The sequence below is a fragment of the Candoia aspera genome, chromosome 1 (genome assembly GCF_035149785.1).
Source record: "Candoia aspera isolate rCanAsp1 chromosome 1, rCanAsp1.hap2, whole genome shotgun sequence".
NCBI lineage: Eukaryota > Metazoa > Chordata > Lepidosauria > Squamata > Boidae > Candoia > Candoia aspera.
In genome coordinates this window covers 19,852,086-19,878,982 of record NC_086153.1, presented here as the reverse complement: position 1 = coordinate 19,878,982, position 26,897 = coordinate 19,852,086, and the positions used below count along the sequence as shown (strand labels likewise).

The window sequence follows — 26,897 nt, the reverse complement described above, 5'->3', positions numbered from 1 at the left end:
CTTTGTGTCCACCATTCTAGGAGGCAGAACCACATCAGGTTGAGCTATAAAGACAGCTAGTGGAGTCACAGCCCTAGTGAGTGCCAGATGAGGTTCTGCCCCTAATGTTCGTAGGTTGGGCGTTCACTGCACAGGACACCTACCTATGTGGAACGGGCTGCCTCTGCAAGGAAGAGCCTGGTGTTGGTTTTGACAGGTCTGCTGGAAGGAGCTCTCCAGCGAGTACCGTTTCCCTCACCATGGCTGTGGCTCAGCCCGGACAATCTGGGCCTTACCTGGAACTGAAGATGGGGTCAAGGCCTGACTCAGATTTTGATTCCGATTCCGACAACCCAGCCTTCAGCAGCACCAAGCCTGGCTCTGGTCACCCTGCCTGCTCCCAAGCAATCCACAGTGGTCACTTCATGGTGTCGTGTCCGCACAGCGACTTGGTGCCCCGTCGGCGCCATCAGCAGGCTGAGCCAGAAGTCCCTGATCCTCCAAGTATTGATCCCACTCTCACACGCCTGTTTGAGTGCATGAGCCTGGCTTACAGGTGAGTCTGGGAGAGCCCCCTGCCTCCAGCCATGTCCAATTCTTTTGCCAGTTGGTTTTGAGGTATGACGGGTGTCTGCAGTCTGACCGCAGGGTGTCTTTTCTCAGGAAACTTGGAGGTTCTGTTAAGGTGCAAGGACCCTTTTTATCCAGGAGGAGAACTATCTGGGGAAGGCAGCACAAGGGATTTGATGTAGGATAGCAGGACTGGATTAAGCCCAGAATGGAGGTCCTAGTGGCTGAGTGGGTCAGAGACAATTGAACTGACACCTCATAGTGGAGAAAAAAATATGACTCTTGTGCATTTCTTCTGCTAACCTACTCTGATTTTTCACTGTCTGCTTTCTTTCTGAGTTGAATTTCAGTTTCTTTGTGGTTCTGCCTCCTTGAGTTGCAGTCTCCCAGCTAGCAGAAAAGTTAGGTTGTTGGTAATGATGAGTCCTGAAATTCATGCTGTGACTGTGGAATGGCAGTCTGGCAAAACTGCAGATTGTAAGGCTGTTGTGGGACAAGATTTAATGAGGAAGATAGAGTTGGTTGGGATCTCACAATAAACTAAGCTATTTTGCCTGGTGTTGATTTAGTCTGTTGTGTGAACTGATAGTCAGCAGTTGCAAAGTCTTGCTACTGATGGAAACTTGTGGGGACCTGCTTCTGCCTTATGCAAAAGGGCTTCTGGCGTTTTTTTTCTGTTGCCACTAAAATCTTCTGATCAGAGGGAAATACATCACAAGCAACCTTTTCTTTTAACCTAGTTTCAGCTCTTTCCCATATAACTTTTACGGTGAAATCACTCTGCTTCTCCGTGGCATTTTAATGGGAGTCTAGACATTGTTATTCATTTGAATCCCTCCAATGTTTTCACAAGATCTTCCACCTTTTTTTAACCCAGGAAATGAAGAAAAGACAACTGCAGAGCATTTTTTATTACAAGTATTAGAAGCTATCTACCTGGAAGCCCCGTCTTCCTCTCTCTGTCTCTTGAATATAGGAACAGCCTTGTTGGAGCAGACCAGCAACTTGTTTCTCAGTGGCCAACCAGATGCCTCTGAAGCATCTGCAAGCAAGAGGCAGGCCTATCTGCCTGGTGCCATTGCTCCCTTGCACTGGCAACTCTGGTCTTCGAGGCAGATCGCCCTTGACAGATATGTCTTCCATGAATTTATCCAGTCCTCTTGTAAAGCTCTCCAGGCTAATGGTCATTACCACATCTGTGGCAATGACTTCCACAGATTAATTTTGTGTTGTTTGTTCAAATTCTCCTTCTAGTCAGCTTCATCAGATGACTTCTGATTCTGAAAAGAGGGAGAAAAAATCCCCATACACTTCATCTATGCCATACATGATTTTATACCCTTCAACCAGGTTCCCCTTTAGTCTTCTTTTTTCCAGGGGAAAGCACCCCAAATGCCCCATCCTTTCCCTCTCGGGTAGCAGTTCGAGCCCGATAATACTTTGTGCTTGCCCTCTCTATCCTGCCCTCTCATTTGAACTAGATTCGTACTGTACATTGACATTAAGTATTGGTTACTGTTAGTGTGTTTTGTGAACCTAGCCATTGCAGTTTATAGACCATGGTTTAGTGTGTTGCTTTGCCAACCAACTGTGGTTTGGTTTAGGCCAATTTGTGATCCTTATCCCTCTTTCTCTGAAAGAGACAGCTTCATTTTCTTGCCTAAAACTTATGGCCTACGTGTTTCTGTTCAACCTGGCTAAATCAAAAGTCTGCTTGTATCTTTTTTCATGGGGAAGGTCAGAAAACTAGCATTTATTCTGTAGTAGATCATTCTCACCAACCTACTGGCAGCTGGGACAGGCTTGTTTGCTGGGATATTGCAGCAAAGACCTGCTTAAATGATGCCATTTTCTCTGCTTCCAGAGGCTATTGACTTCTGGACATGCTGTTCTCGAGCCTTGTTTACTTTGATCAGTGGGGCGGCCCCAGCACAGGCAAATCTGGACATAGAAGAGAAGAGGATGTTAGAAAGAGAACAGCTGGGCTCCCACAACATGCCAGACCAGGGTAAAATGGCATTAGGTAATTTGTAGTTCAGCACATTGTGGGAACCCAGCCGTTCTCTTTCTAAGATGATTCTCTAATATGGTTTATTTGGATCCAGCATATTATGTGGACACAGTAATGTGTTTTGCCAATCTGGGTTTGTCATGTTGTTTGATATGGGCATAACGGAGAGGAGAGATGGCATAGGAAGAAGAGGTTGTCAGAAAGAGAGAATTGGAAGCCATGTCCACTTTTGGATCTGACCCCACTCACCTCTTACTTCAGCCACCGTTGTCCTATGGCCCTAATAGATTATCTCCCACTCCCAGAGAATGTGAACCTCATTAGATAAAAGGCGATCCTTTCCTGGCTTATGGCATTCATTTCCATAAGATGTGATGGCTATGATCCTTGTTGAGTGAGTGCTTGTGAATACGTTCACTAGCAGTTGTGACAGCAGAATAGAGCCTCCACATTCAGAAGTTCAGAACACTTTTCTAATTGTCATTAGAAAATGGAGACAAGATGATGCGTTTTGCTTCCTGACATGCTTATGATCTAACTAGAGGAACAGAATGGAGGGCTGGATGATCGTATCTAATTCTTATCCAACATGGAAGCACTAATTAGTCATTGGCATCGGCAAACCAGAGCTAAGCCTTAGAAACAGGGTTTTTTCTTTGAGGCAAAGGCTAATATGGGTGAGTGATTAGGATTGGGGACTAATTCTGGGGAGATCTAGGTTCAGATCTCTACTCAGTCATAGAAGTTGACTTAGTGATCTTGGGTAAGTCCTTCTCCCCCAACCCTAACCAATCTTAGAAGACTGTTGTTGTGGAGAAAAAAATGGAAAAGTATGGTGTGCGCTGCTTTAAACTCCGGAAAGATAGAAATCTAATATATAGTTTTTAAATATTTCATTTTAATAGAGGAGAGTTCCCTTGAGGAAGTGTGTGGTAACTTTGCCTAAACCAGAATAACTACATGTAATGCTATATGGGAATGACCTTGGGAGACATTAAGAAGAGCCACAGCCTTGACAACGTTCTGATAAATGAAATTGGAGTCCGAAGGGGTGGTGAAAGCATCTCAGAAGGGACTCTCCTTAGTTTTTGGGAGAGTAAAATTGAGGGACAGGAGGGGTACTTTCAGACTTGCAAGATTCTGTTAATATAACCTTACAATAAACATAGTACGAGGATTCCTGGGTGTGCTTCTTGTCTGGACTATCTCACAAGGCTGCCACTACAGCGAGGGCCTGCATATCAAGGTTAGGCAGACAAACTTCCAAACCAGAAGAGATGGTGGGGGGGGGGGGGGCAGATAGATGACAAAACGTGTTTCATCACAATGCAAATCCTGTGATTTATGTACATGTGTCTGACATTGAGATAGAACTGCAGAAGGGTGGGATTTCCATTATGACATCACTGCACACATGCTGTTTCTACATTGTGCTTATGCACAGATACCTTTGTAATTAAATCTGTCCCTTAACCAATGCATTTCCTCTTCCCCATCCTGTTCTTCCATTTGCTTATTCTTCTGTGTCATGATTCTTCCTGCAACCCTTTATTTGATGGCAGTGTCAAGACTCCTATCTTGAAAGTATTCCCAGGGGTTTGTTGCAAAAAATGGCAACGCCATTGTGATGATTGCTGGATGCCATCCTGGGCAGCTTTGAAACTTTGTGCCAAGAAGCAAGTCCTGTAATGTAAATGCATTATGGTATTTGGCCTGTTTACATAATATCCTCAATGCTCTGTTCCTCAGTTCTGCAATTTTTTTCTTAATCATCAGTTTTTGTACACTTGGAAAAGGCACTAATCCTGCTCTTGACTACATTAGTAGAAATCTCTCTCCCCCTTCCCCATTCCAGCCTTTAAGGTTTTAGAAAGTGCTATCCATGTTGTCAAACATAGATCGTTATTGTAAGAGAGAGAAGCAATGCTGATCTTGATATGAGCAAAAGCTGGGATTTACAGATAGCTGAATCTTGGGTTGGGCCCAGGTTGATCTTCTGTATTCCTGCACTCATAATTCTCTGCTAGTATGAGCATGCAAATGCCTGGTTCTAGCTGAGGCCTTGGTATATTGCTTAAGCCTTCCCTTTCCAGCTATTTACAATCACAGAGTTGGAAAGGACTTTTGAGGCACAGTAATTGAATCACTCCTGCTCCGTCCAGGAATCCAATGAAGGCACTGCTGATAGATGACTGTCCAGCCACTATTTGATATCTCTCTAGTATTTGGTTCCATTGTCAAATGATTCTTACTGTTGGGATTTTTTTTAGCATTCGTTCAGAATCTTACTTCTTGTAATCTGAATCCATCATCCACATCTTGCAATCTGGGGTGGCAGCGAAAAATCTTGACTTTCTGATGTATGACATTATTTCAGATATTAGAACAGTTTCATTATATTCCCATTCAGTTTTCACAAAGCTGAACATTTACAATTCTTTCAACCCCTCTTCATGGGATTTAATGTCTAGTCTCCTAATTATCCTGTGAGAATTGTACTCGAATTTTCAGCCAACTCCTCAGACAGTGCGGTTAGACCTTGTAAGGCCCGAGTAACAGTTCCATCGGGGGCTGTGTTGTTTGGAATAAAGGTACAACAGCTCCCCCCTAGCATTACACAGACTCCCCCTTTCTCTGCCAACAGCATATTCAATGCCATTCTATTTTCCCAGGCTACCCTACTAGTGGCATCTAATTGTTCTGCAATACCTTTTACAACATCTCTGGTATAGTTTATGAACCTTTGTTGGTTATAATAGATGTAGTTGATCCAATCCACATTTTTGTTGATTGTTACCCACCAAAATAGAAAGGATTCAAATCCTGCTAAAATTTGGTTTCTAGCTTTGAATTCATCCAGCACTCTCCTGGGTACTCCTATTTCGTCTATATACACTTTATTGTCAAATGATCCTCCCGGTGCATCCCTCTTATTCCTTCTGGGTTTTAAAGTACCCCTTTCAAATGCCAGAGTAAATGGAATGGCCAGTTGCACTAAGGTGCAAGTACCAGCCCACAGGGAAGGAAGTGTAGGTCTAATCATCTTCCCTCCACAATACCACCATAAGTCTGCTCCGAAGGTGGCTTTCTCTGTCTCCTTTAAAAGGAGTGCTGCTGCAGCTGCTGCTCGCAAGCAAGCCGGCCAGCCTTGTGCTTTAGCTGCTTAGAGAAGTTTGCCACAGGCCATTCTCAATTTCCCAATTTCTGAGTTAGTACCCCATTTGCAACCCCTTTGTTTTCAGAAGCAAACAAAACAAAACAAAACAAAAGGCTTCCTCAGGTCAGGCAAACCTAAAGCTGGTGCCTTCACCAAGGCTGTTTTCAGTTGTTGAAAGGCATTCTGCTGCTCCTTCCCCCCCACCGGAGAGGAGCTTTCTCCTCCCCCTTAAGACCTTATATTGTCTCAAAAGGGGAGAGCCCCAGTCTTTCGGATGTCCGAATACGCATTCTCAGGAGAGCGATTGGCAAGGCCTGGGGCCACCTCAATTTCGCCTCCTGAGCCAATTTTGCCACTGCCCTCTGTAAGAGCCCATTAGCCTTTTCTAAATCCATGTCCACCATGAAGAGTTGTAAACCCACACAACCAGCAATTAAGATATTTAGCCTGACAAGCTATTTTCCGAGTTAAAGCTATTAAGGTGTTAAATTCCTCACCCCCCTTCAATAGTTGTTCATCAGTCCACTCGTGACTCAGGCACCAGCCTATAAGGCTAACAAATCCAAACCAGTGGATTAACCGTAGTTCCATACTACAGGTAGGCTGGATTTCAGAATTGTACCCTAATCCCTTTTCATATGAAAATATAAATTCCCTATTGTTCTAAATTGAGTACATCTTCAAAGCTTCCCTTGAACCCTGTGATTCTCTTTTCCAGGTCCAGGGACTATTATGGTCATCAAAACTACAAGGTATTAGAAAAAAGTTCAGGCGCATGGTGCACCCTATTTCTTGGTCTTTCCGGGGCTGCACAATCCAGTGTCCAGCAGTATTTGGCAACACCAGTGTCTTCTTTAGGGTTTTTCCCAACTCAGTTGCCGACTCCCCTCCATCTGGTTTAACTCGATTTCCAGACTTAAAAGGATGCGCCTGCTGTTCCAATAGTTGGACTCTGTGTTCCTGTAGATAGGGAGACAAGGACAAGACTTGCGCAGATAACTGTTTCAAATACTTACAGACAAATTTCTTCCCCATGGCATGCATGTCTCCTACTTCTCCGCTAAGAATTCCAGGATAGAGTCACCCATCTCAAATGGACTGACTCCTAGTCTTTTCTTAGGAGCAATCCAGAGATTTAGTATTGTCACTAAAAGGGCTTGTGTCCATGTTAATCCTGCCTTTGGCCCTAGCCTCTCCAAGTGTCTTTTCAGCCTATAAAGAAAGCCTTTCACCCATTCTAAGAAACAGTTCACCCTAGGGCCACCCCCCTTTGGAGGTTCCCCTGGAGTTGAACTTGGTTGGTCTTTGGGTTGTCCTTTTGGCATACCACACATCTCTCACACACACCTGTTTGGCTTTCAAAAAGATTCCAGGACAAATAAATATTCTAGACACACAATCCCCTAAAGCATTTGTCCCATGTGACTAGATTGGTAGGTGTAGTTTTGGATATATCTAAGCACTACTTTGGATAAAACTCATTTTCCTGCCCTAGCAAAATACCACCCTAAGTAAGCAGGCTGGCCATCTCTTCGCCACCTGACCCAATTGCTTAAACAACAAGTCTTTTCCAAAACCCCAAAACTGGGTCAAGACTTTTACAGCCAAACCTCTAATTTTAATATATATATAATGACTTAAAGTCATTTTTTCCCAATAAAAACAATATTATATATTTAATTCCCCAAAAACTTCCCTAAAATCAAAACTTGTAAAACTAGAAAAAAAAGCATTGACATAAGAGTTTATCTAGTGTTTGGACTGTTTCCATAGCCAAAATTGTTAAAACAAAAACAAAACTCAGATAGATCATACCAGTCCACGGAAGCTCTACTAAAACCATACATTGTCCAAAATTTTTTCTCTCTCTCTCTTCTGTTTTTATCATCATGTGCCATGTTGAGGAGTGATTAAAATTTAATCCATATAAAATTTATAAAAACACACTTTTCTAAAACTGGAATGCCAGGGGCAGAGCAGAGTGGAGCTGTGAGAGCAAAGGGGTGCCCCCCCTTTCTCTGAGTCATTGCTTCAATGAAACTGCCCACATCCCCCCCCCTTTCACAAGAGGAGTAATCATTTCCTTCTACAGCAGCAGCTGCAGAAAGAGACATCTCTGAAACTTAAAAGCTTGCCCCTGATGTGTGTAAAGGTATTGTAAAAGGAAAAATCCTAAAAAGATGGGGGAGTAAAGGATCTTCTGTAAAAGCATTGCCCCTCCCCTGTCGCCCTTCTGTCCCCTCATCTCGATCCTCAAGCCTGTAACAAGCAGGCAAGAGGCAGACTGAAGGGGGAAGTTTGGGTGAGTGGGCAAATAATGAAACACACATACACCTCAAACAATAAAAAAAAAACAAATGGGAAAGGATCGACAAAAACCTTTCAACTTTCCCATAATGTGCATTCAAATTACACAAATCACAATACACACACACACACAAAACCAGAATAAATGGTGGATGCAGGCATGGCCAGAATAGACTCACATAGTCTCTAAACTCTCTTTTCACAACTCAGAACAGTTTCTCAGCCTTACATGTACGCGCACATTCAGACAGACAAATGCTCACAAAAAGAAAACCACACACCAACACTTCAACAGGCTGTTGCCACATGCAATCCATCACAGCCCTGCAGGAACACAGAAGCTCTTCCTCCCTACCTCTCAGCCAGGAGAAAGGAATGCTTTATTAAAAGGGCGATCGCTCCCATCAAGATGAATCTAGCCACTCCCAGGCCTACTGGAGACGATCCACACTCAACTGCCCTATTGTGATTCAACTCAACTCCCCTCCCCAGAAAGCCTGCGTCTCTCCAGGTCCTTTCCGTGGTGAGTTCTCTTCTCTAATGTCTCTTCTTTAATCAGGGTCCAGCCTGCACCTTGCCTGTCGCCGTTGTTTCCCTAGCTCTCCATTCCAAGGAATACCTCCTCGACCCAATCTTCCGAGAACTCCCCCTGTCTCCCCCTCTTTGGGGCCGCAAACCTTGAGCTAAAAACAAGACATTTCATCTTTCTTTCTTTTTCTTTTTTCTCTCCTTCCTCTCTTCCTCCTGGGTTTGCCCTGCAAACACCCTATTCATTTATGGGCTCTGCCAGCACCCCCCCCCCAACTTTTGTAGTTTTCTTTCAATATCCTCCCAACTTTTCCCTTTTCTGTCCTATTTCAATAACCATCCTCTGTTCCTCCAATGTCAGGAAGACTGATAACAAAAGTCTGAATATCTTGCCACATTGGATTGTGGATTTGCATCAGTCCAATCCACAGACTCTCAACTAAATCACAATCTTTGACACTTCAGCAAAGCTTCTATCCACATACAGTTGCCAGTCCTCAGCTCTCTCACAAACAAGACACAGTTATAAAATTCAAACATAGTTATAAACATGGCAACTGTTTTTGGTTGCTTTCCCGTCAACAAAACAAACTCGCGGCCATCAACAAAAGAAACTGGTGGTGACACTTCGACTTCCTCTTCTCCCAATCCTCTAATTTTGTAATTTCTTCCTAAAGTTCCTAACATCCATTGCATGCAAGGGAACCCTCACCAGACCCACACCACCAGTAGCCAAAGGCACCTGTCTAAATGGTGCAATGATTTCTGGCTGCGTGAACCTTCGGCCGATAGGTGAAAAGGTCCCTTCTCTACAACAACTTCCCATTTTCTTTATTAACTCTTCATTTTCTCCTGTGAGATTTCTGGTTTCCTTAGGAAATCCATTATCCCTTTCAGACCGGGGTTCCATTGGAGGAGCTGTCGCCACTACATTGTAGGGCGGCAAGTCATCCAAGGGGTCCCATTTTGACAATGTCATGATTGAGTTGGTTTGTTTTCCTAACCATGCTGCAGCATATCTAAACTCCTCACTTCTCACTTTAGTCTCATTTATAGTAATATTTAAATCTTCACAAATAGCCAAATCATCAGTTCCATATGGTGGCCAAACAAAACCCCTAATCAATTTATATGTAGGCCATACTTTTACAGAATAATTCACCATGGTTTTCTTTTGTAAATTTTACTTTCTGACTCCCTTTAGTTTCTTTGGCCCTGAGAGGCATAATTAGGCTGGTAGATTTTACCCAACACAAAGCACATTTTGATTCCTCCTCTGGCCAAGGCTCCTTATTGTTAACATAGATGTTTAGGGCTTGTTTTACCCAGTCTTCCCAAGATCCAAACTTGGGTCATCAAACAGCTGTCCCTTTTATAGGTTCTTTAGTCCACACAAAACAACAGTACTGTATCATTTTCTTCTTATCCTTATCCCTTGTACAAGACACGTGTTTCCAATTTTCCAACATTACTCCTAAAGGACTATCTGGAGGAATGTTTCCCGGACTACCTTTCCTGGAGTCCTTATTTCCCGGAGACCCCGTCTCCCCACTAGGCCTAGATTTCCTAATGGGGATTCTGTCTGTCCCGAGGCTTTGTCTTTCACCCGTTAACCAACACTTCGTCCTTCTCTGACTGTTTCCCTCGCGGGAGAACAGAACTGCAGATCCAGACTCCACAATCACTTTGTACACCCTTGACCGTCTCATCCATTCACTTTCAAAGTCTCATAGAGGGTCCCACCCTCACAGAATTCCAACCAGGGAAGTATTTAAGTCCAATTTTCCTTCCCTGGTCCCGACCACCAAGGTAAGTACTTATAGTCCCACTTTTCCTTACCTTTGGCTCATGCACGAGGTCTGACTGGTCGCCGCGGTTATAGGTTCAGTTACCTTTTTCTCAATGTCCTTTTGCTACCTCTCAAATAAGTTTAGTTTCCCTGGGATCCTCTGTCGTTCAGAGACCTCAGACCACTGCTCTGGGGCAGGACCACTGAAATCAGTGGGGCATGCCTTCCTGGCCGTCAGGGCAGTGCCCAGAAGTCCGAAGACTTTTGGATCCTGGACGAGCCCCCAGTTGTGAGAATCGTACTCACGGAATAAATTTGACAAAGTATTGAGAAGCAGCAAAAAGATTTTATTAACGTTCTTGCAAGGACGGGTGCCCAGCCAAAACAGGCACACCCCTTTACACAAAGCATGCAGTTTTATTCTCTACCCCCAGCTGGTGAAATCCCTCCTCCTGTTCCCCATTGGACAGGTACTTGGGAGTTCACAGCCTATCCGAGACGCCTTAGATTTTGCAGGAAGTCCTGCCTTTGTTTATATCTCCCATCCCTCACTTTTTACCTCCCCCAGTCCCCTATTTATTATTTTCCTTATAAGGCAGCTAGCCCCCTTGGAGTAAGTAGGTCGGGGTCGTGTCTGACCACAAAGTTCGCTAGAACTGGTGTTGAGCATATTTTCAGCATCAGTTAGGCAGCTTCTTTCCTTAACACCTGTCAGCATAGAGATATTATCTTCTGTTCCCCTGACCACATATTCCACATCCTTAATATACGGTCAAGCAATTCTAGCTACTAGAAAGCAAGCTTCAGTTAGCAAGTTACTGAGAAAGCAAGTCCTGTTCTATTGTAGGCCTTGCAAAAACAACATCGCTATCCCCCCTTTCTCACAATCCCTGATGCCCTTCTCTGAACCTGTTCCAGTTTGTCTAAATCAGTGTTTTTCAAACTTGGCAGCTTTAAGATGTGTGGACTTGAACTCCCAGAATTCCCCAGTCAGCACATCTTAAAATTGCCAAGGTTGAGAAATACTGCTCTAGAGAGTGACGAATATACTTCCATTCATGTCAGTGGAATGGGATATGTGCATGAGAATTTCACTTTGGACTGAGCAATCTTACATCAGCAGAAGTGCCCTTTGTTTTTTTATTTAGGAGTTTTAGACCCAGTGCGTATGCAAGGTTAAGGTGGCTTTCTGTCCAACTCTCATTGTAGAGCAGAGAAGCCTTGATTCAAGGAATAAGAAACTGATGCATACTTGAAGAAGGAAGATCACTCTCACTAGCTGTCATTCATGAGTCATCTTTGGGCCAGTAGCCCTGTATCTAGACAGCCTGTCATTTGGGAATGTTTTCATTTTGATTTTTATAATCTAACATTTAAATTCAAGTAACTTTATAGGGCAAGTTATTATGTCCCTCCCTCCCTTTCTTCTCTAGGGAAGAACAGAAAAAATTCATTCCAATAAGCCCAGTGCTGCAAGAAAATTGCTTCTCCTTTCTTCCCCTTCCCATTCATTTCTCTTGAGTTGCAATCCTTGGCCTTCTCTCCATGCTTCCAAAGATCTAGCTAACTCTGACAATAAGAGCCTTAAATATCACAGAGTGATATTTCTGAACATGTGCTAACTGCTTTTTTCTTATTTACAGAGTAACCACAGCAATAAGCTAGTTGTCCTTAGACATTACTCCTAGGCTTCAAGGAGATGGGGAGAGGGGAGAGGAGGAAGACACTGATATAGGACTCCTGCCTCATGCCAGTTTCTTGGATAGGCTGGAGGTCAGAATATATTTTGATGGAACTCTCTTAAATGCTCAGCTCTTGAAAAAATTACTCCTCCAAATAGCCTCCCTCAATCTAGCACCATGCAGATATATTGTCTAACAGCCAAGCTGCCTGGAAATTCTAATAGTTGTAATCCCGACATCTCTCAGATGCACCAAATTGAGTTATACTGATCCAAACTCTGTGGTTGCACAACACCATTAACCTGGTCATTAAGTTAATCCATTTTCTAAGTTTGCACAATACAATGAACCCTAAGCAAGCCAAGGAGATTGAGTTTACACAGTGCACTAAAACACATACGTAGGCATCACACAAACTAGCCAAGGTTAACACTAATCAAACTTTACATGTTATGCAAAGCAGTTGCTAGACCGTAAGTGACCCACCTGTTTAACTGTGTTGTGTGAACTCAGACACAGTGGCAGTAGTGTGTTTTATACAGTATGTTTTGTTTAGCTTTGGCTGATCGTATTCAATATACCCAGACTTTATATTTTATTCAACTGGATTTCAGCAATGTGCACTTGATCTTCAGTGTGAATATAGGCTCCTGATATTTAAGGCTCTTAATGTTTAAGAAGCCCCGTTTGTGTTAACCATAGCACCCTGTGTACAGCATTGCACCAAATTCTGGGAGTATTGAGCCCAAGTTGGACAAGTGAGAGCTTCCTGGCATTGAATTCTAAGACTGTTTGGCTGACTGATGGGGTGGGGCGGAGGAATTTCCACCTTAGTTGTACTAGTTCCACATTGGTCTAATTCCATATTCATGTAAAATTAAAATTATAGTCCTGTGCCGCATTGAATGCAACACAACATCCTCCACTGCAATCTCCCATCTCATGCGAGAGAATAGCTGGGTTTGCAGAACATGCTAAAACATAATGTGGTTGGTTGAATAATGTGGTTTAGCATGGTGAGCAAATCAAGCCATTGTGGATTGTAAAAATAAGGTTGGTGGCTTAGCAAGTTGTGTGAAGCCAGTCAGTTGTGTGGTATTCAACCCATATGTAAACATATCATGGCTTAGCATGATGTCTGAACACAGTGAGTATCCAGAGAATCTAACTCTTCCCCCTCCTTCTAAAAAAACCAATGGAATAAATCTATTTTACTAAGAAGCTCAATAGATCGTGTGAATTATCAGCCAACCTGTGGAGCCCTTTGGCTCCTAGGCAACTGGATAACCTTGGTCTGTGGGGTGGCTGGCAAGAGGCTCCCTGGCCTGACTCACCTACCTGGCACTGGTAGAGTGTTTGTTCTGAATCGGGGTGAAGAGTCCAAATTCCCCAATGACAGCTCAGAAAGGAGGCTTGGCTCATTACGTAATGCTGCTGGTGTGGGGCCCTGACTTCCTTAAGTACAGCAGAGGTTTGAGATCCTGGAACCAATTTTACCCTGAATGGTGTGAAATAATTGTGGTGAGCATGAGAGCCCTTTCAAGCATAAGTGGCAAAATTTTTCAGCTTCCACAGGCTGCCTGTTGATGTAACTGGTGAGACAATGGTTGATCTTACTGGAGAGGGAGCCATTTTTGTTCAGCCTTTTCTTTTTTGCTTGTAGGGAGATTAATGGTGGGAAATGAATGCTTTCTACCTTGACAAGGTTTAGTGCACCCATTTCCACTCTTATTTTAGCTTTTTTTTTTTTTTTGCTAAAATTAATATTTTTCAAGATGAGTCAGTACCACCAAATCTCTATGGCAAAATTGGCCAGTCTATCTTGGGATATTTGGGAGGTCACAATTTTGAATTTGGGAGCCACTTGCAATTTGTGGGCTGTCCACCCTGCTTTTTGCCTCTCAGAGAAAATGGATTCAACCCCCTTTCATAACAATATAGCAGTTTCTGAATGTTCAAAATGCTCCATTTATCTCAGCAATCCTTACAATATTCTTCTCACTTGTTTTATATATCCAACTGTGGTTTCATAGGACTTTCAGGGCAGGCTGTCCTCATGAGGTGGCTTTCAGAATTATAAAATGCAATTACAGGCATTCCAGAAGTTTTCTCCATGGTCACTTGATGGAAACCTCAGATTCAGTGGCCAGAATTTCAGCCTTGGAGGGACCATCTGCAGATTATGTGAAACCCTCTGAGGCTGTGCTATTCCAACCGACCTTCCCATCTCATTTGCCATCTAATATCTATGGCAATGTGGTTTGTTCTCAAATATTGCTGGTAAACCACTATTTGGCTTAGAGTTAAAGTTATGGAAGGAAAAAATAGACAGGATGGTATTCTAAGAGTGAATGTTATATTGCTAAATTTCAGAAATAAAATTCAGTTTGATTTGATTTGATTTTTATTTTATGATACCTTTATGCTGCTTCAGTCTAATCAACTCTAAGAGGTTTACAAGTCAGCAATATCAACCACATGACAATAAAACAATAACAATAATTATATACAACAATACAGTAGAACATTCCTTGAACTGCATCTTGCTCAGGGCAACAAAATTAAACCATCTAGTTCCTGAAGCTCTTATAAAATAGCCAGGGCTTTACAAACTTTCAGATGATCATGAGAGAAAGGCACAGGGGCCACTTATTGAAATAACTCATTTTCTGGATTTGCACAATATATTAGGCATAAACTAACCAAAACAGGCTGGGTTTGCACAACACGGTAAAAAAAATGACAAGATTAACATTTCACTTAGAAATTATATGAAAGTAGCTCCTAGGTCTTTAACTGACCTACTTAAGCATGTTGTGCAAACATGGTCTATGTGATATTGATCCCCCACCCCAAATATGCAAACTCAGTTTCTAGTCTTGGGGCCAGATACTGTCTTAGACAAATTTTAGATTGTCCTCAGCCTCATTTCAACCAAAAGAAAGTAGATTTTGTTGGATATCAGGAAAACTTTCTTAAGAGAGGTCTTCAACAATGCACTAGTCTGCCTCAGAACCTAGTAGACTGTTCTTCACTGTAGGTGTTAAACAGAGGCTGGATGGCCATCTGTGGGAATGATATAGTAGTGGATTCTTGCATTAAAGTTGCATGATCTTGATGATCACCAAGGTCCCTTCCAACTCTTCCATCTTGTGATTCTACAGTTCTGCAAGAAATAGGTCCCACCACTGCTTGCTTCAGCCCCACCCACCATATCTGGCCCTTGAAGAATGTGGCCATCAACAGGAAAAAAAGAATTGATAGGCCAGCATTTTGTGGAGACCTTAATAGCTAACTGGTGATTCTGCAATCCTCAGTTACATGTACTTAGGAGATTAGGAAATGATGACAAAATAAGCAATATTTCCCTCTTTCTGCTGTCATTGTGGTCCCTTGGTAGCTATCTAAGGTTCTTTGGCAGCTGCTGTAATCATGGCTGCTGCCAGATGATGGTTGGAAAATGGAGACATTTGACAAAAAAGTGACTGGTCTTCCTTCTGTTCACTCCCACTGCTGTAGGGTGATACAATGATTGTCCATTAAAGTAATGCTATCACTGTATTGCATATTGCCAGGGGTATGAGTGGGATACAATTAGATGGACAAGTGTGTGGTGATTTTTTTTTTCCTATCAGAGCTCAAGATGAAAGAATGGGGCATCTTTGGCTCATGTTAGGTTTGTTTCTTTGCTCCGTTGCTCCTAACAGAAGTAGGGTTTGCAGATATGGGGCACTATAGTAAACCTATAAAACCTCTTTGATCAGGGATGATTGACTGATCAGTTAGTTTTAATTGTAGGGGAAGGATTCACTTGTCTACATAAAACTCTGTGCTAGGGATAGATGTTTTGATGCTCTCCTGATGATTTTGATGCCACATACTGGCAGGTAGTAACTGAACTAATGACAAGGAATCAATTGTCAGTACTGTAGTCTAAAACTATGGGGTAATTGGATAACAGGTTGCATACCCTATTCTATTTACTATATCAGCCTGTGATAGCTAAAGATAATAGGACTTGTAGCCTAATGTCAGTGGAGGGCACTAGATGGAGGAAAGATTACACAACCCAACTCTGAATCTCTGTTTTATAATGCAGCATTGTCCTCCATTGTGCAGTTTCCCCCATCACACTATCTTCCTGAGCATTTGGCTGCTATTTTACAGGGTTTTCCATCCCAGCTGGTGTTTGCTTGCTTTCCTGTCCAGGAGATGATGAGGGCTGGCTTTAAGCATGGGCCTCTGCACACAGATTAGCAAAAATGTGCTCAGCTTTGCACACTGAATAAACAGCTGACTGACTGTTCCTGGAAATGTGGACACTGAGGGAATAATTGGTCCAATATGGTTTTACTCTTGCTCCGACTAGTGCACCCTTAGGCCACATGTGTTTTTTTTTAAATGTGCTTTAAGACTCTTCAGATGGATTCATACAATACAAAACATCCTAAACATACCACACCCAAGTAAATCACATGACGTGACCAAATAAATAAACCACATTATAGTTTAATAAGATGGCCTAGTTCAGAGAAGATGCTGAGAAATAGCTAGATCTCTACAACATGCTGAATCAGAAATTAAAAGGCAAAGCTGCCCTCAAGTTGAGCTTGACTCCTACTACTCTCCTAGGGACCACATGGGTGCAACCATGCAGTTTTTAACTTTCTTCTTAGAGCAATGTTTTCCAGTTTTCCAGTCTAGCTTACGCCACTGTCCTGGTGGTCTCAGACAAGCCCGACAGCATCAGCCAGGTAGTACCCAACCAGAAACTACCCAACTGGACTTTAATCTAGTTCAGTGTACAGTATGAACTCAACTGCTTAGATAAAACAAGACCATAAATAGAAGGTCAGACCTTGCCTCTGAAAGGACCTGGGTTCAGATCCCAATGCCTACTGTATACCTCCCAAGATTTCAGAAAACCAAAAAAATGGTGGACTTGCCTCAATATTGCCATGACGTTTCTGAAGGTTCTGCTCACCTTTCAGAGGCTGCCTATTCCTTTATTCATCGTAACTGAAACAAGATGCTCTAAAATAAATCAGAAAGATAAGATATTCTCCAACAGAGGCAGTGTATACAATGGTAGTCTGGACAGAGCAGAGCACCTTGGTGCACCTGTACAGAAAAAGGATACATCCCATTGCTTTCACTCATTTCTAGTGAGGGACCCTTGGGAAGGTCCTCGAGGTTTTACACTATCACAATAGCTCCCATAAACAAACTACGAACCATCTCCCTTTAGAAGTCAGTGACATATCTAGAACAGGGAATTCTGTGGAGCCTTGCATAAGTTGCTATTTCCTGGTTACACTCTACTTCTCATAACAATCTAATACTTTAAAAGCATTTTACATGCATCACTGTTATTATTACAGCAACCCATTAAGGCAGCAGGACAATATTTCAGTCTCATGTTGCAGTAGAAATGATAATGAGCCATTTGCCACTTTGCCATAATAATGACCTACCTTGCAAGGTTATAATGGTTCATTTATGAACACATGTGCTGGACAGAGAGTGCTTCTAAGAATCAAAGATCCACTATTCAACATCTGGCTTCCAACTGAATGCCTGTAGGATGTGCACATGATAATACTGTTCTATTGCTGTTTGTCCTCAGCATCCACAGCTGAAAGGTAAGCTGCTTCTGGACTGGGAAATTCTGATTTAGTATCCACAGTTGATACCCAACAGTAGACTTCTAAGGCATAAGAAATGCCTTGTTCGATCAGACCAAGAATTCAGCAGGTCTAGTTGTCTCCATCAGCAATCAGTCAAATGCCTCTAGGAAGCCCATAAACAGGGCATGAAGACAACAGCATTTTTAAAAGGAATACTGCCTCTGATCATGGCTGCTCGATTTAGTTGTTCTCTAGCAAATGACTGCTGATAAATATAACCGCAGTTCCATTAGTCCTGGCTTGTTAAAATGATGTGGGATCAATTCAAAGACTTACGAACTTGGCCAAGAAAAGGTACTGGGGTCTGTCCCCCTTTTGTATCCCTCCCTCTTTAAATCCATGTCTTTTTCCTTGACATTTCAGTGGGAAGTTGGTATCCCCCAAGTGGAAGAATTTCAAAGGGTTGCAGTTGCTTTGCCGAGACAAGATCCGCCTCAACAACGCCATTTGGAGAGCTTGGTACATCCAGTGTGAGTTTTGGGGCCTGAGGGGGGTGGGGGGGGGCCTGGGGAGGTAGAATGTTGGGAACGCAACTCATCGTCAGTAGATAGCAGCAAAGGCTATCAGGAATGGGGTTCAGTGTATGCTTTGCTCCCCATCGAGAAAAATTTTAGATCAAAGTAGAAGCAAATTTAGTTTTAGTGTGTGTTTTTTTTCAAGTCTGATCTTGATTTCATTAAAGATCTGAAAAGCAATTTTTCAGTCCTAGAGGGAAAAGGAACTTGGGCCTTTGCAAAAATAAATAAGTCCAAGCATATTTATACATATCCATCAAGCTATTAGTTTTTGGAGTAAGCAACATGACATAAAACGAATTTGTAAAAAAGTGAGCAGTTGCGAGGAAGACAAATTATAGGCAAGAGATAAAAGAAAATCTAGTTTACACCAACATTATTCACTATACCTCCCCATACCTTTTTATCCTTGCAAACTATCCTTGTTTCCACCATGTCCATACATTGATTCATATAGTCTTTAAACTTCTCATCAGCTGTGACTTTTTCAGTCTTTCTCTTTCTCTTGAACCCTTTCACTCTTCCTTCACATATCTGAGTTTTGGTTTGATCTTTATTTATTCTCCTTATATTATAGAATTACCCAAGTTGTTACTCACTTTTGAAAATAATCCACATTCGTTCATCATCCAATCTTTTCTTATCATACCACATACACACTTCTTAAGGAGCCCATTCCCACTTCATTCAACTTTTATATTTCTTTCGGTGAGTATTCATGCCTCACAACAGACCACATACTATCCTCTTCCATTCTCCCAGCCTTTGCATGAAAAATTTCCATCCATTTTTCCACCTTTAGTAAACATTCTACCAAGGGACACAAATTCAGCTATTGGCTTTATTTTTTAATCATTAATGTGTAATTTGCAATTATTTATTCAGTTTTCCCTATCAAACTACCGTGGTCTTTGATACATTAATTTTCAGATTCATAGTCACTGTTGCCTCATAAAGTCTATCTAATATTTGTTGCAAATCATTCAGTTTCTTGAAAAACAACATGGCATTATCTGCATCCAAAAGTTCATGCCTAACGTTTCCACAAACATTCCTTATACATTTAGCCAGAAATACATTAAACCACCCAGGGAAGATCACACATTCTTGTTTTACTCCTGCCTCAGTGTTGAACCATTTCCCAAGCATTCACTTTATTCATATGCATATTTTGTTTCCATAACATACCATGCATATTACATTCATTCAGCAACCAGCCTTCAACATATTTGCACAAAACTTTTGTAGCTGAAGCCTATTCGGTTATCGTATACTTCCTCTGAATCAACAATCCTGTATGTACACGATCTTTCTCCTGTATCCCAAAATAAGTTTGGAGCTTTTTATGCTGCCACGTTGATGAGAATATTCACTTTTATGTTCCTTCTGGCTGAATGTATTCTTCTTGCTCAATGTGCTTGAACATATGATTTCTCCAAAATATTTATCAATAAATGTTGGGGGTTTTTTATTACACCATATAGGGGATTGTTTCTGGAACTTTGTCCCAGCATTGTACTCAGACCCTTCTTTTTCTTTTCTTTTCTTTTCTTTTCTTTTCTTCATTGTCAAGCTTGCTATGGCCTTGCAAATTGCAGAAAATAATGTACTGGACGTTTTGTTCACCCAGATGACACAGCCACACCACTATAAGTCTATTCCATAGCATCATGTCTAGCCTCAGACAACTTTTTGTTAAACAAGATGTTTAAGCAATTAAGGAACTCTTTGTCCCCATCTATCTGGGAACAGGAACCAGGGGTGTCAGTCCAGCTGTGGGTAATGATTGCTATCCTAGAAGAAGCTCAGATGCATAAGAAGCAAATGGCAATTGGGGGAAGTACAGGAACCACTGAAGTAGAACGTATTTTCACAATTTGGTGCCCAGCAGATGTTTTAGACTACAAGTCCAGTCAGTCTCAGCCAGCATGACCAGGGATAACAACCAAAACTGCACTGGGTAGGGAAAAACTGGAATTAGAAAAAAAGAGTATCCAGGAGGGAGTGTTTCTAGATGGATGGATCCTTCTGCTCACATTCCAAAGGCCTTGAGCTACAGCTCTGTCTTTTCCTCCTTAATGGATTTAATGGAGATGAAAGAAAAGCTGGGGACAGAACAAAATGAGGTGGTTGTCACATAAAACAAATATTGAGAGGTGGCAGGAATAGCCTGTGCCGCCACAGCTTGCCTGGACAATGGACTAATTTGAAGAAAGATTCAATTCTCATGACAATTGGCTTTTCTACATGGAATGGGAGAAGGTACCATCTTGTTTTTTGCCTTAGGCAGCAATTTGTTTTGGTCTGGCTCTGTGCATGGGTGGACCACATGGGAGAGTTACAGTTGGAAGATGAGATCATCTGAAGGCCCCATTTAGTTAAGTGAAAGAGGCAAGAGCCCTTTTGGAGTTTTGCTGGCAAGTGGATTGAGACCAGGTGGTAAGATAATACATTGGATTATTCTCCTGTTAGATGCCTGACTTGGTTTTTGCCAGATGGGAGAGGGTTGAAGAGGCCTGGGAGCAAAGAAGAGAACTAGGCTGAGAATTCTGTCATGGGTATGAAGCGAGGAATGTTCACTGTAATGGATTCTTTGGCACAGATGTGGAACGCAGGAAGACCCCGGTTTGTGGATTTGTTACTCCCCTGGATGGGTCTGAGGCAGATGAGCACCGAAAGCCAGAAGTGAGTGGTGTTGCATTTTCCCCATATCTTGCATAAATGTGTGTGTGTGTGTGTGCGTGTAGATGATGCTGAGGGTGGGGTTTGAGAAGATGGGTGTTTTCCTAAGTCAGCAAGTTTCACACATGTTTGACTATGTCAGTTAGAGTTCATGGCTGTATTTACATAAGAAAGATGCAGTTTTCATGCAACACACAATCTGACTGCTGAATCAAAAATGCATTTGTTTTGGTTTGCAAAATACATTCTACGTAAACTAATCAAACGGCAGGGTTCATATAACATGGTAAATCACAAATGACCAAGGTTAAAACCAACCCAGTGTTGGGAGTTCTTAGAACCGCCCAGAGTCGCTGGGAGTCGGGTGGCATAAAATTTAATAAATTATTCTTGTTGTTAATTTATCAGAAAAGACACAGCAAACAAGAACATCTTGTGAACTGGGTCAGTTTTTCCTTTACACGTTGCATATCAAGGATAGGTAAAGGTAAAGGTTTCCCTTGACGTAAAGTCCAGTCGTGTCCGACTCTAGGGGGCGGTGCTCATCTCCGTTTCAAAGCCTTGGAGCCGGCGTTGTCCATAGGACACTTCCGGGTCATGTGGCCAGCATGACTCACGGAACGCCGTTACCTTCCCGCCGAAGCGGTACCAATTAATCTACTCACATTTGCATGTTTTCGAACTGCTTGACATTAATCTGTCTGTGAGATTATCAGCCAGTCAATTATCCAAGTGGCATTCAGCTAATATATACAAATAGTGTTTCAGTTCTCCACCCACCTTCTCTTTTCTGGTGTCTAAGGAGGATGCAATGTAGTAAAGCACCTTATGGTCTACCTGCTTCACCATTCTCCTTGTCTGCAATTGTATGTGCCCAGTTACTGGAGCTGTGTGGTTTGTTATTATTCTTGAGGCTTTTTACTCCCAGCTGCCATTTTTTAATTTTTCTTTAAGTATTATGTGTGTTTTTACAGTTATTTATATTGTTATTTTTAAACACTGACATTTTGTTCATTGCTCAGGGTCACTTTGGTGAGATGGATAGGCATATAAATCAGATAAATCAAATAAATATAATACAATATATCCTCAGCTGTAGTTAAATATGTAGCTATTACTATATTCCCCCAAGAGTTAATCAAAGCCTCCTCTTTAAACTTAGCTGGCAACCTGTCACAGCTAGTGCAACTGTGATCTTCTTTTCAGTGCCTTAGGATCCTCTTCTCCCTCTGGGCGTCCCTCTGTGCCAGGTAGACAGATCCCACATTGCATTGTTCTCCTCCTTGCACAGTGATTTCTATGTCTTCTTCAGAGATTTTGGATCATCCTGGAATCTGCATCTTTTCAGCAGTCCAAGATGGCTTTTTATCTGTAGCCTTTTCTTTTTCTTCTCCCTCTCTATGTCCAACACTACTAAGTTCCTGCCAGCTTCTAAGCCCATTTCAACTTCCCTTTCCCTTGAATCAGAGTCTGATGGCATCTTTTCCAGGTAACAAATTTTATTAAAAGGCATAAACTTTTATGAGTTTCAGCTCACTTCATCACATCCATACTGGCTAAACTATTGTGGGATTTAAATTGGTATGGGGGAAGACAGGTTGGTTATGCAAATGTAGGTTACGTGTGAGATAGATTACAAACACATTATCATTTAACAACTGTAATATGTCACAAACCCGTTGTAACTGTTGTGATATTTTAAGGTAGCCTGCAACCTTTTGAGTTCAGCAAACTCTCGCTCAGTCATATTGTTAACATCTTGTTTTCCCCAAATGATTGCTTTGAGATCTGCAATAGAATGTCCTGGGAGGTTGAAATGCTCTGATATTACATTGTCCTTGTTTGAAGTCCTGATTTCAAACAGGCTTTGAGACCCAAAACAAGGAAAATGTAATATCAGAGCATTTCAGTGCATATGTCCGATTTATAATTGTTGAAACTATAAAAATGTGTAAGTTTAGCATATAGGTTATGCATATTGGGTGAATATAGTCATGCTGAGCCATAAACTAACCACAGAGGCCAGGCTCACAAAACATATTAGGCTAATACATAGCTGGCTAATGGTTCAGTATGGTTCAGTATGTTATATGAATAAAGTTTATGCTTGTCTTTTCCTTCCCTCTTCCTTTCACCGTGCTATGCCATGAAGTGGTTATTTCTGTTCTTGTCTTAGGCTGTTGTATGGTCCCAGATGTCCTGTTTAAAAGCCATGATTTATGGTTTAGCATGATACATGATCCCATACACTTCAGCCACTCAACTAGGCACGATTGAGCACCTTTTAGCATTGTGTTGGAAATCAATCCATTTAAACATCCTTCACTTCAGTTACATTGTTAATACAAAATGGAAATGGTTTTATCATCCCAAGAGCCAGGCAGAACTTGAAAACTTGCAATAAGAAAAAATGGGTAACAAAAAAAATGAGGGTTTCCTTTTTTTCTTTTTAATATATTCTTCTTCTGGTTTGTTGTCTTCCTTCTCAGGCAGTTGTGCTGGAGGGGAACTACTGGAAGCGACGGATTGAGGTGGTAATGAAGGAGTATCGCAAGTGGCGGACTTACTACAAGAAGAGGGTCAGAATTCTTGTCTCCCCCCCCCCAAAAGATACATCTTACCTACCCCCTTATCAAACTGACCTACTAGGTAGATAGAAAAAGATAGACTTCATATCCGTCCTTGGATACTCCGATATAATATTTTATTTATTTATATTTCAAATTTCTATTACCGCCCATCTCTTCTAAAAAGGGGACTGTGGGTGGTTATCAACTGACTGTATCTGCCGTTCACCATTTGCAGATGACAGATTGATAAAAGAGGGCCAAAAGTAGTGGAAAGAGTCAAAAGTCATCTTCAAATCATGAGTTGGGCAGCAGCTCCACCTAGGGGCTCATTTGGTCTTTGATTAGGAATGCCCGCTGTTTGACTTTTCCAAAGCTTCACAGGAGATTAAACCTTTTGGCTCTGGAATTTCTCTGGAAAAGTGCTGGACTAGCAAAGCTATTATTGTTATTACTACTACTACTGGGTGGCTCACAACAATCAAAGAAATTACAATAAAATCAGTAAAAGATAAAAAAACAGCAAGCACATTGAAGCAAGGGGTGGCACTCTCCTTCGCCAAAGGTCTGGTTGAAGAGCCAGGTCTTCATGGCTCTTCTAAACAACAACAGAGTGGGGCCATCTGGATCTCGGGAGGAACCCTCTTCCAGAGGGCAGGTGCTGCTACAGAGATGGTGTGGTTCCAGGTGGTGGTGGTAGTGGTGATGATGGTGATGGTGATAGTGATAATGTCTGCTGACCTTTCCTTTTTGTGTTTTATCAGCAATAGCACTACAAGCCTAAATGTTAGAAATAGAACAAATCCATGGATTCTGAAACTGCATAGAGAATGATCCCTCTTTAATTTATTGCATTGGACAAAGGTCATCACAATATAGTCCCTTCTCTTCCTTACTATTTTCATACTATGTATGACAACTACTATTACTTCCAGTGGGCCCTGATTGCATTGGCAACACCTTGGTGCACCATGACTTCAAAGAAGCTCAAGCTTTAAAGGATGAATCTTTTAGTTTTTTAAGGTGTTTTATTTTGTTTTACTTTTATTTTATTTTATTATTTTCCCCCAAATCTACCTTGAGCCAATAGCTGTAATAAGCACCACCTAGTGGTTTGACAGTGTATTGTAGCTCTGCGGTGCATTTGCACTGAAGATCCCTGGCCCAACTTGCCTCTTTGTGTTAACACGATATTTTCTTGTCTCTGAAAGGATGTTTAGAAAGTTGCCAGAAGAACTCATCTGATACATTAGTTCTTTGTGGGCATGATTCAGAAGTGATAATACAGGCATGAGCAGAATCACACAGTTTTTCCTCTCCATAGCAGAAGAGCAAGATTTTTTTCAGTAGAGATTCCAAAATGTAATGAAAAAGGAGGTTGCCTGTTCAGGATAGGGGAGGTGAAAACTTTTGCCCATCCATCCATCCATTGATATCAGGGATTACCTGAAAGAGTACTAGGAATCATTGGAGCCCCCTACCCCCCTTAAGATTCTCCAGCATTCATTGTACTTATTAGCATGACTCAAACTACCTGTCAAAGTTCATTCCTACCTAAGCCAGGGTGACTTTGCATTGTCCTTTACAGTTCCATCCAGAACAAGTGTCATTCCCCAGTTGAAATCCAACTCTAATGTGGCATTTCTCTTACAGCTTCACAGGTTTAGCCGCGAAGGAGAAGGTCCCAGCCCAAAGCCGGTGAGTGAGGAAGAGAGAACCTGGTTTAATCAATTCAGAGCTACACATAAGCTCTTCATTGTAAAAGGGATTCTGGATAGGATCCCAGCTGAAGATTCATTTCTGTCCCATTCAGGATGATGAACCTTGGGAATCGACAGAGAACTGGTGCAACCAGCTCTTCTCCAATGTGGTGCCAATGCTGCTGCGGGACAAGGAGGAAGAGGAGGAGGAGGAGGGGAGGCAGCTCTTTGACATGGACAGCTTTCTCTCAGACATCTCAGACACCCTATTCACCATGACTCAGGGCAGCTGTCCCCCTCAATCATCATCAGAAGAAGGTAATTCTGATGCCTACCTCAGCTGGCTTTGGGACAGTCTGAAGAATTTTTCTGCTATGCTGGAGCAGAGCAGTGGTCCCTCTAGCTTTGCATTCTGTTCTGTGGTGAGCCAGGGTCTTTTAGGGAGCTCACAAGCCAGTGAGATGGTATCTGATGAAAGCTGTGCTTGATCAGACCAAAAATGTCCATTAGCCTAGCATCCTGGTTCCCAAGAAGCCAACCAAAAGCTGTTGGAAGCTCACCTGTAAGGCATGAGCATCATCATACCCTCCCAATAATTGGTACTGAGAAATGCATTGACAAGAACCTGTAGGTAATAATACTGCCACTCTGACTAGTAACTTTTGATAGCTTTATCTTCCATGACAAAGACACCAACGTTGCTGGTTATTACCACAATAGAAATCCATAGTTCAGCTTTGTGAAATATTTCTTCCTTTTTTCTGTCCTGAATTTTCCACCATTCATCTCCATCTATTGACCCTGGGTTTCAGTATTACAAAAGAAAATAACTGTAGCTCTGCCTATGTCTCCCTGCCCCATGTGTGTCTTTAATCAACTCAACCACATTCCCCTTACACTTCTTTCCCCTAAGTTAAGCATTCTCACATATTGTACTTTTTCTTCATAGGAACTTGCTCCCAGCCTGTGAGCATCTGAGTAGCTTTTTTCTGTATTGTTTATAATTCTGCCACTTTTTTTTTAGATGCTGTGACCAAAACTATGCAATATCCCAACTGTAGTCCTAGCACAGATCTTTATCAAGGGATTTTTTATTTCAATCCCTTTCTCATAGCTGTTACAGGTTGGGTTGATGTTTTCTTTGGCTTACTACCACTACTCCAAAATACCTTTCTTGGCCAATTATCCTGAAAGAATGTGCTATATAACTGATCAGCTACCTGTGGCATTGAGTCCCAGAGGATAAAAAGAAGCTATATGTCATAGTTTTATGACAGTAAGCTTTTAATCATGTAACATTAAAAAGCAATAAGGTAAACATTTTCTAAATTATGCCTCCAAAAGCATAATTCCTCTCTATCGCTTTAATAGCATGCCATGCTTAATCTCATAAAGCCCAGTTCCTGCACTGAGCCACAGTAGCAAATCATTACAGTCATGGGGATAGTCACTGGCTTATAAGCCTTTTAAAGGCTTAATTCAGATTCAGACAACACTGACAAATTCAGTAGAGAACTGATCCATCAAGAGCTATTAGCCATGATAGCTAAATGTAACATTCATGTTCAGAGGTGATCTACCTAAATACAGGTAGTCCTCATTTAGTGACCACAATTGGGACTGACAACTCCATCGCTAAGCAACGTGGTTGCTAAGTGAAACATCACGAGACCATGATGGGTTTGCAACCTTACTTCTACTGCGGTTGAGGTCAACGGATTGA

General features: G+C 41.9%; 1 protein-coding gene across 2 annotated transcripts in view; it reads left to right on the top strand.

The window, feature by feature from the left end:
• Window positions 1-76: 76 nt before the first annotated feature.
• The window catches only part of MLXIPL (MLX interacting protein like), a 54,895-nt gene continuing 28,074 nt past the window's right edge, over window positions 77-26,897 (top strand). For both annotated transcript variants that reach the window (XM_063298965.1, XM_063298956.1), the window contains exons 1-6: window positions 77-535; window positions 18,074-18,180; window positions 20,828-20,910; window positions 23,397-23,486; window positions 25,128-25,172; window positions 25,288-25,492. In XM_063298965.1, coding sequence (XP_063155035.1) covers window positions 105-535; window positions 18,074-18,180; window positions 20,828-20,910; window positions 23,397-23,486; window positions 25,128-25,172; window positions 25,288-25,492 — 961 coding nt within the window. In that variant the 5' untranslated portion in view covers window positions 77-104. The remainder of the gene's footprint in view (window positions 536-18,073; window positions 18,181-20,827; window positions 20,911-23,396; window positions 23,487-25,127; window positions 25,173-25,287; window positions 25,493-26,897) is intronic.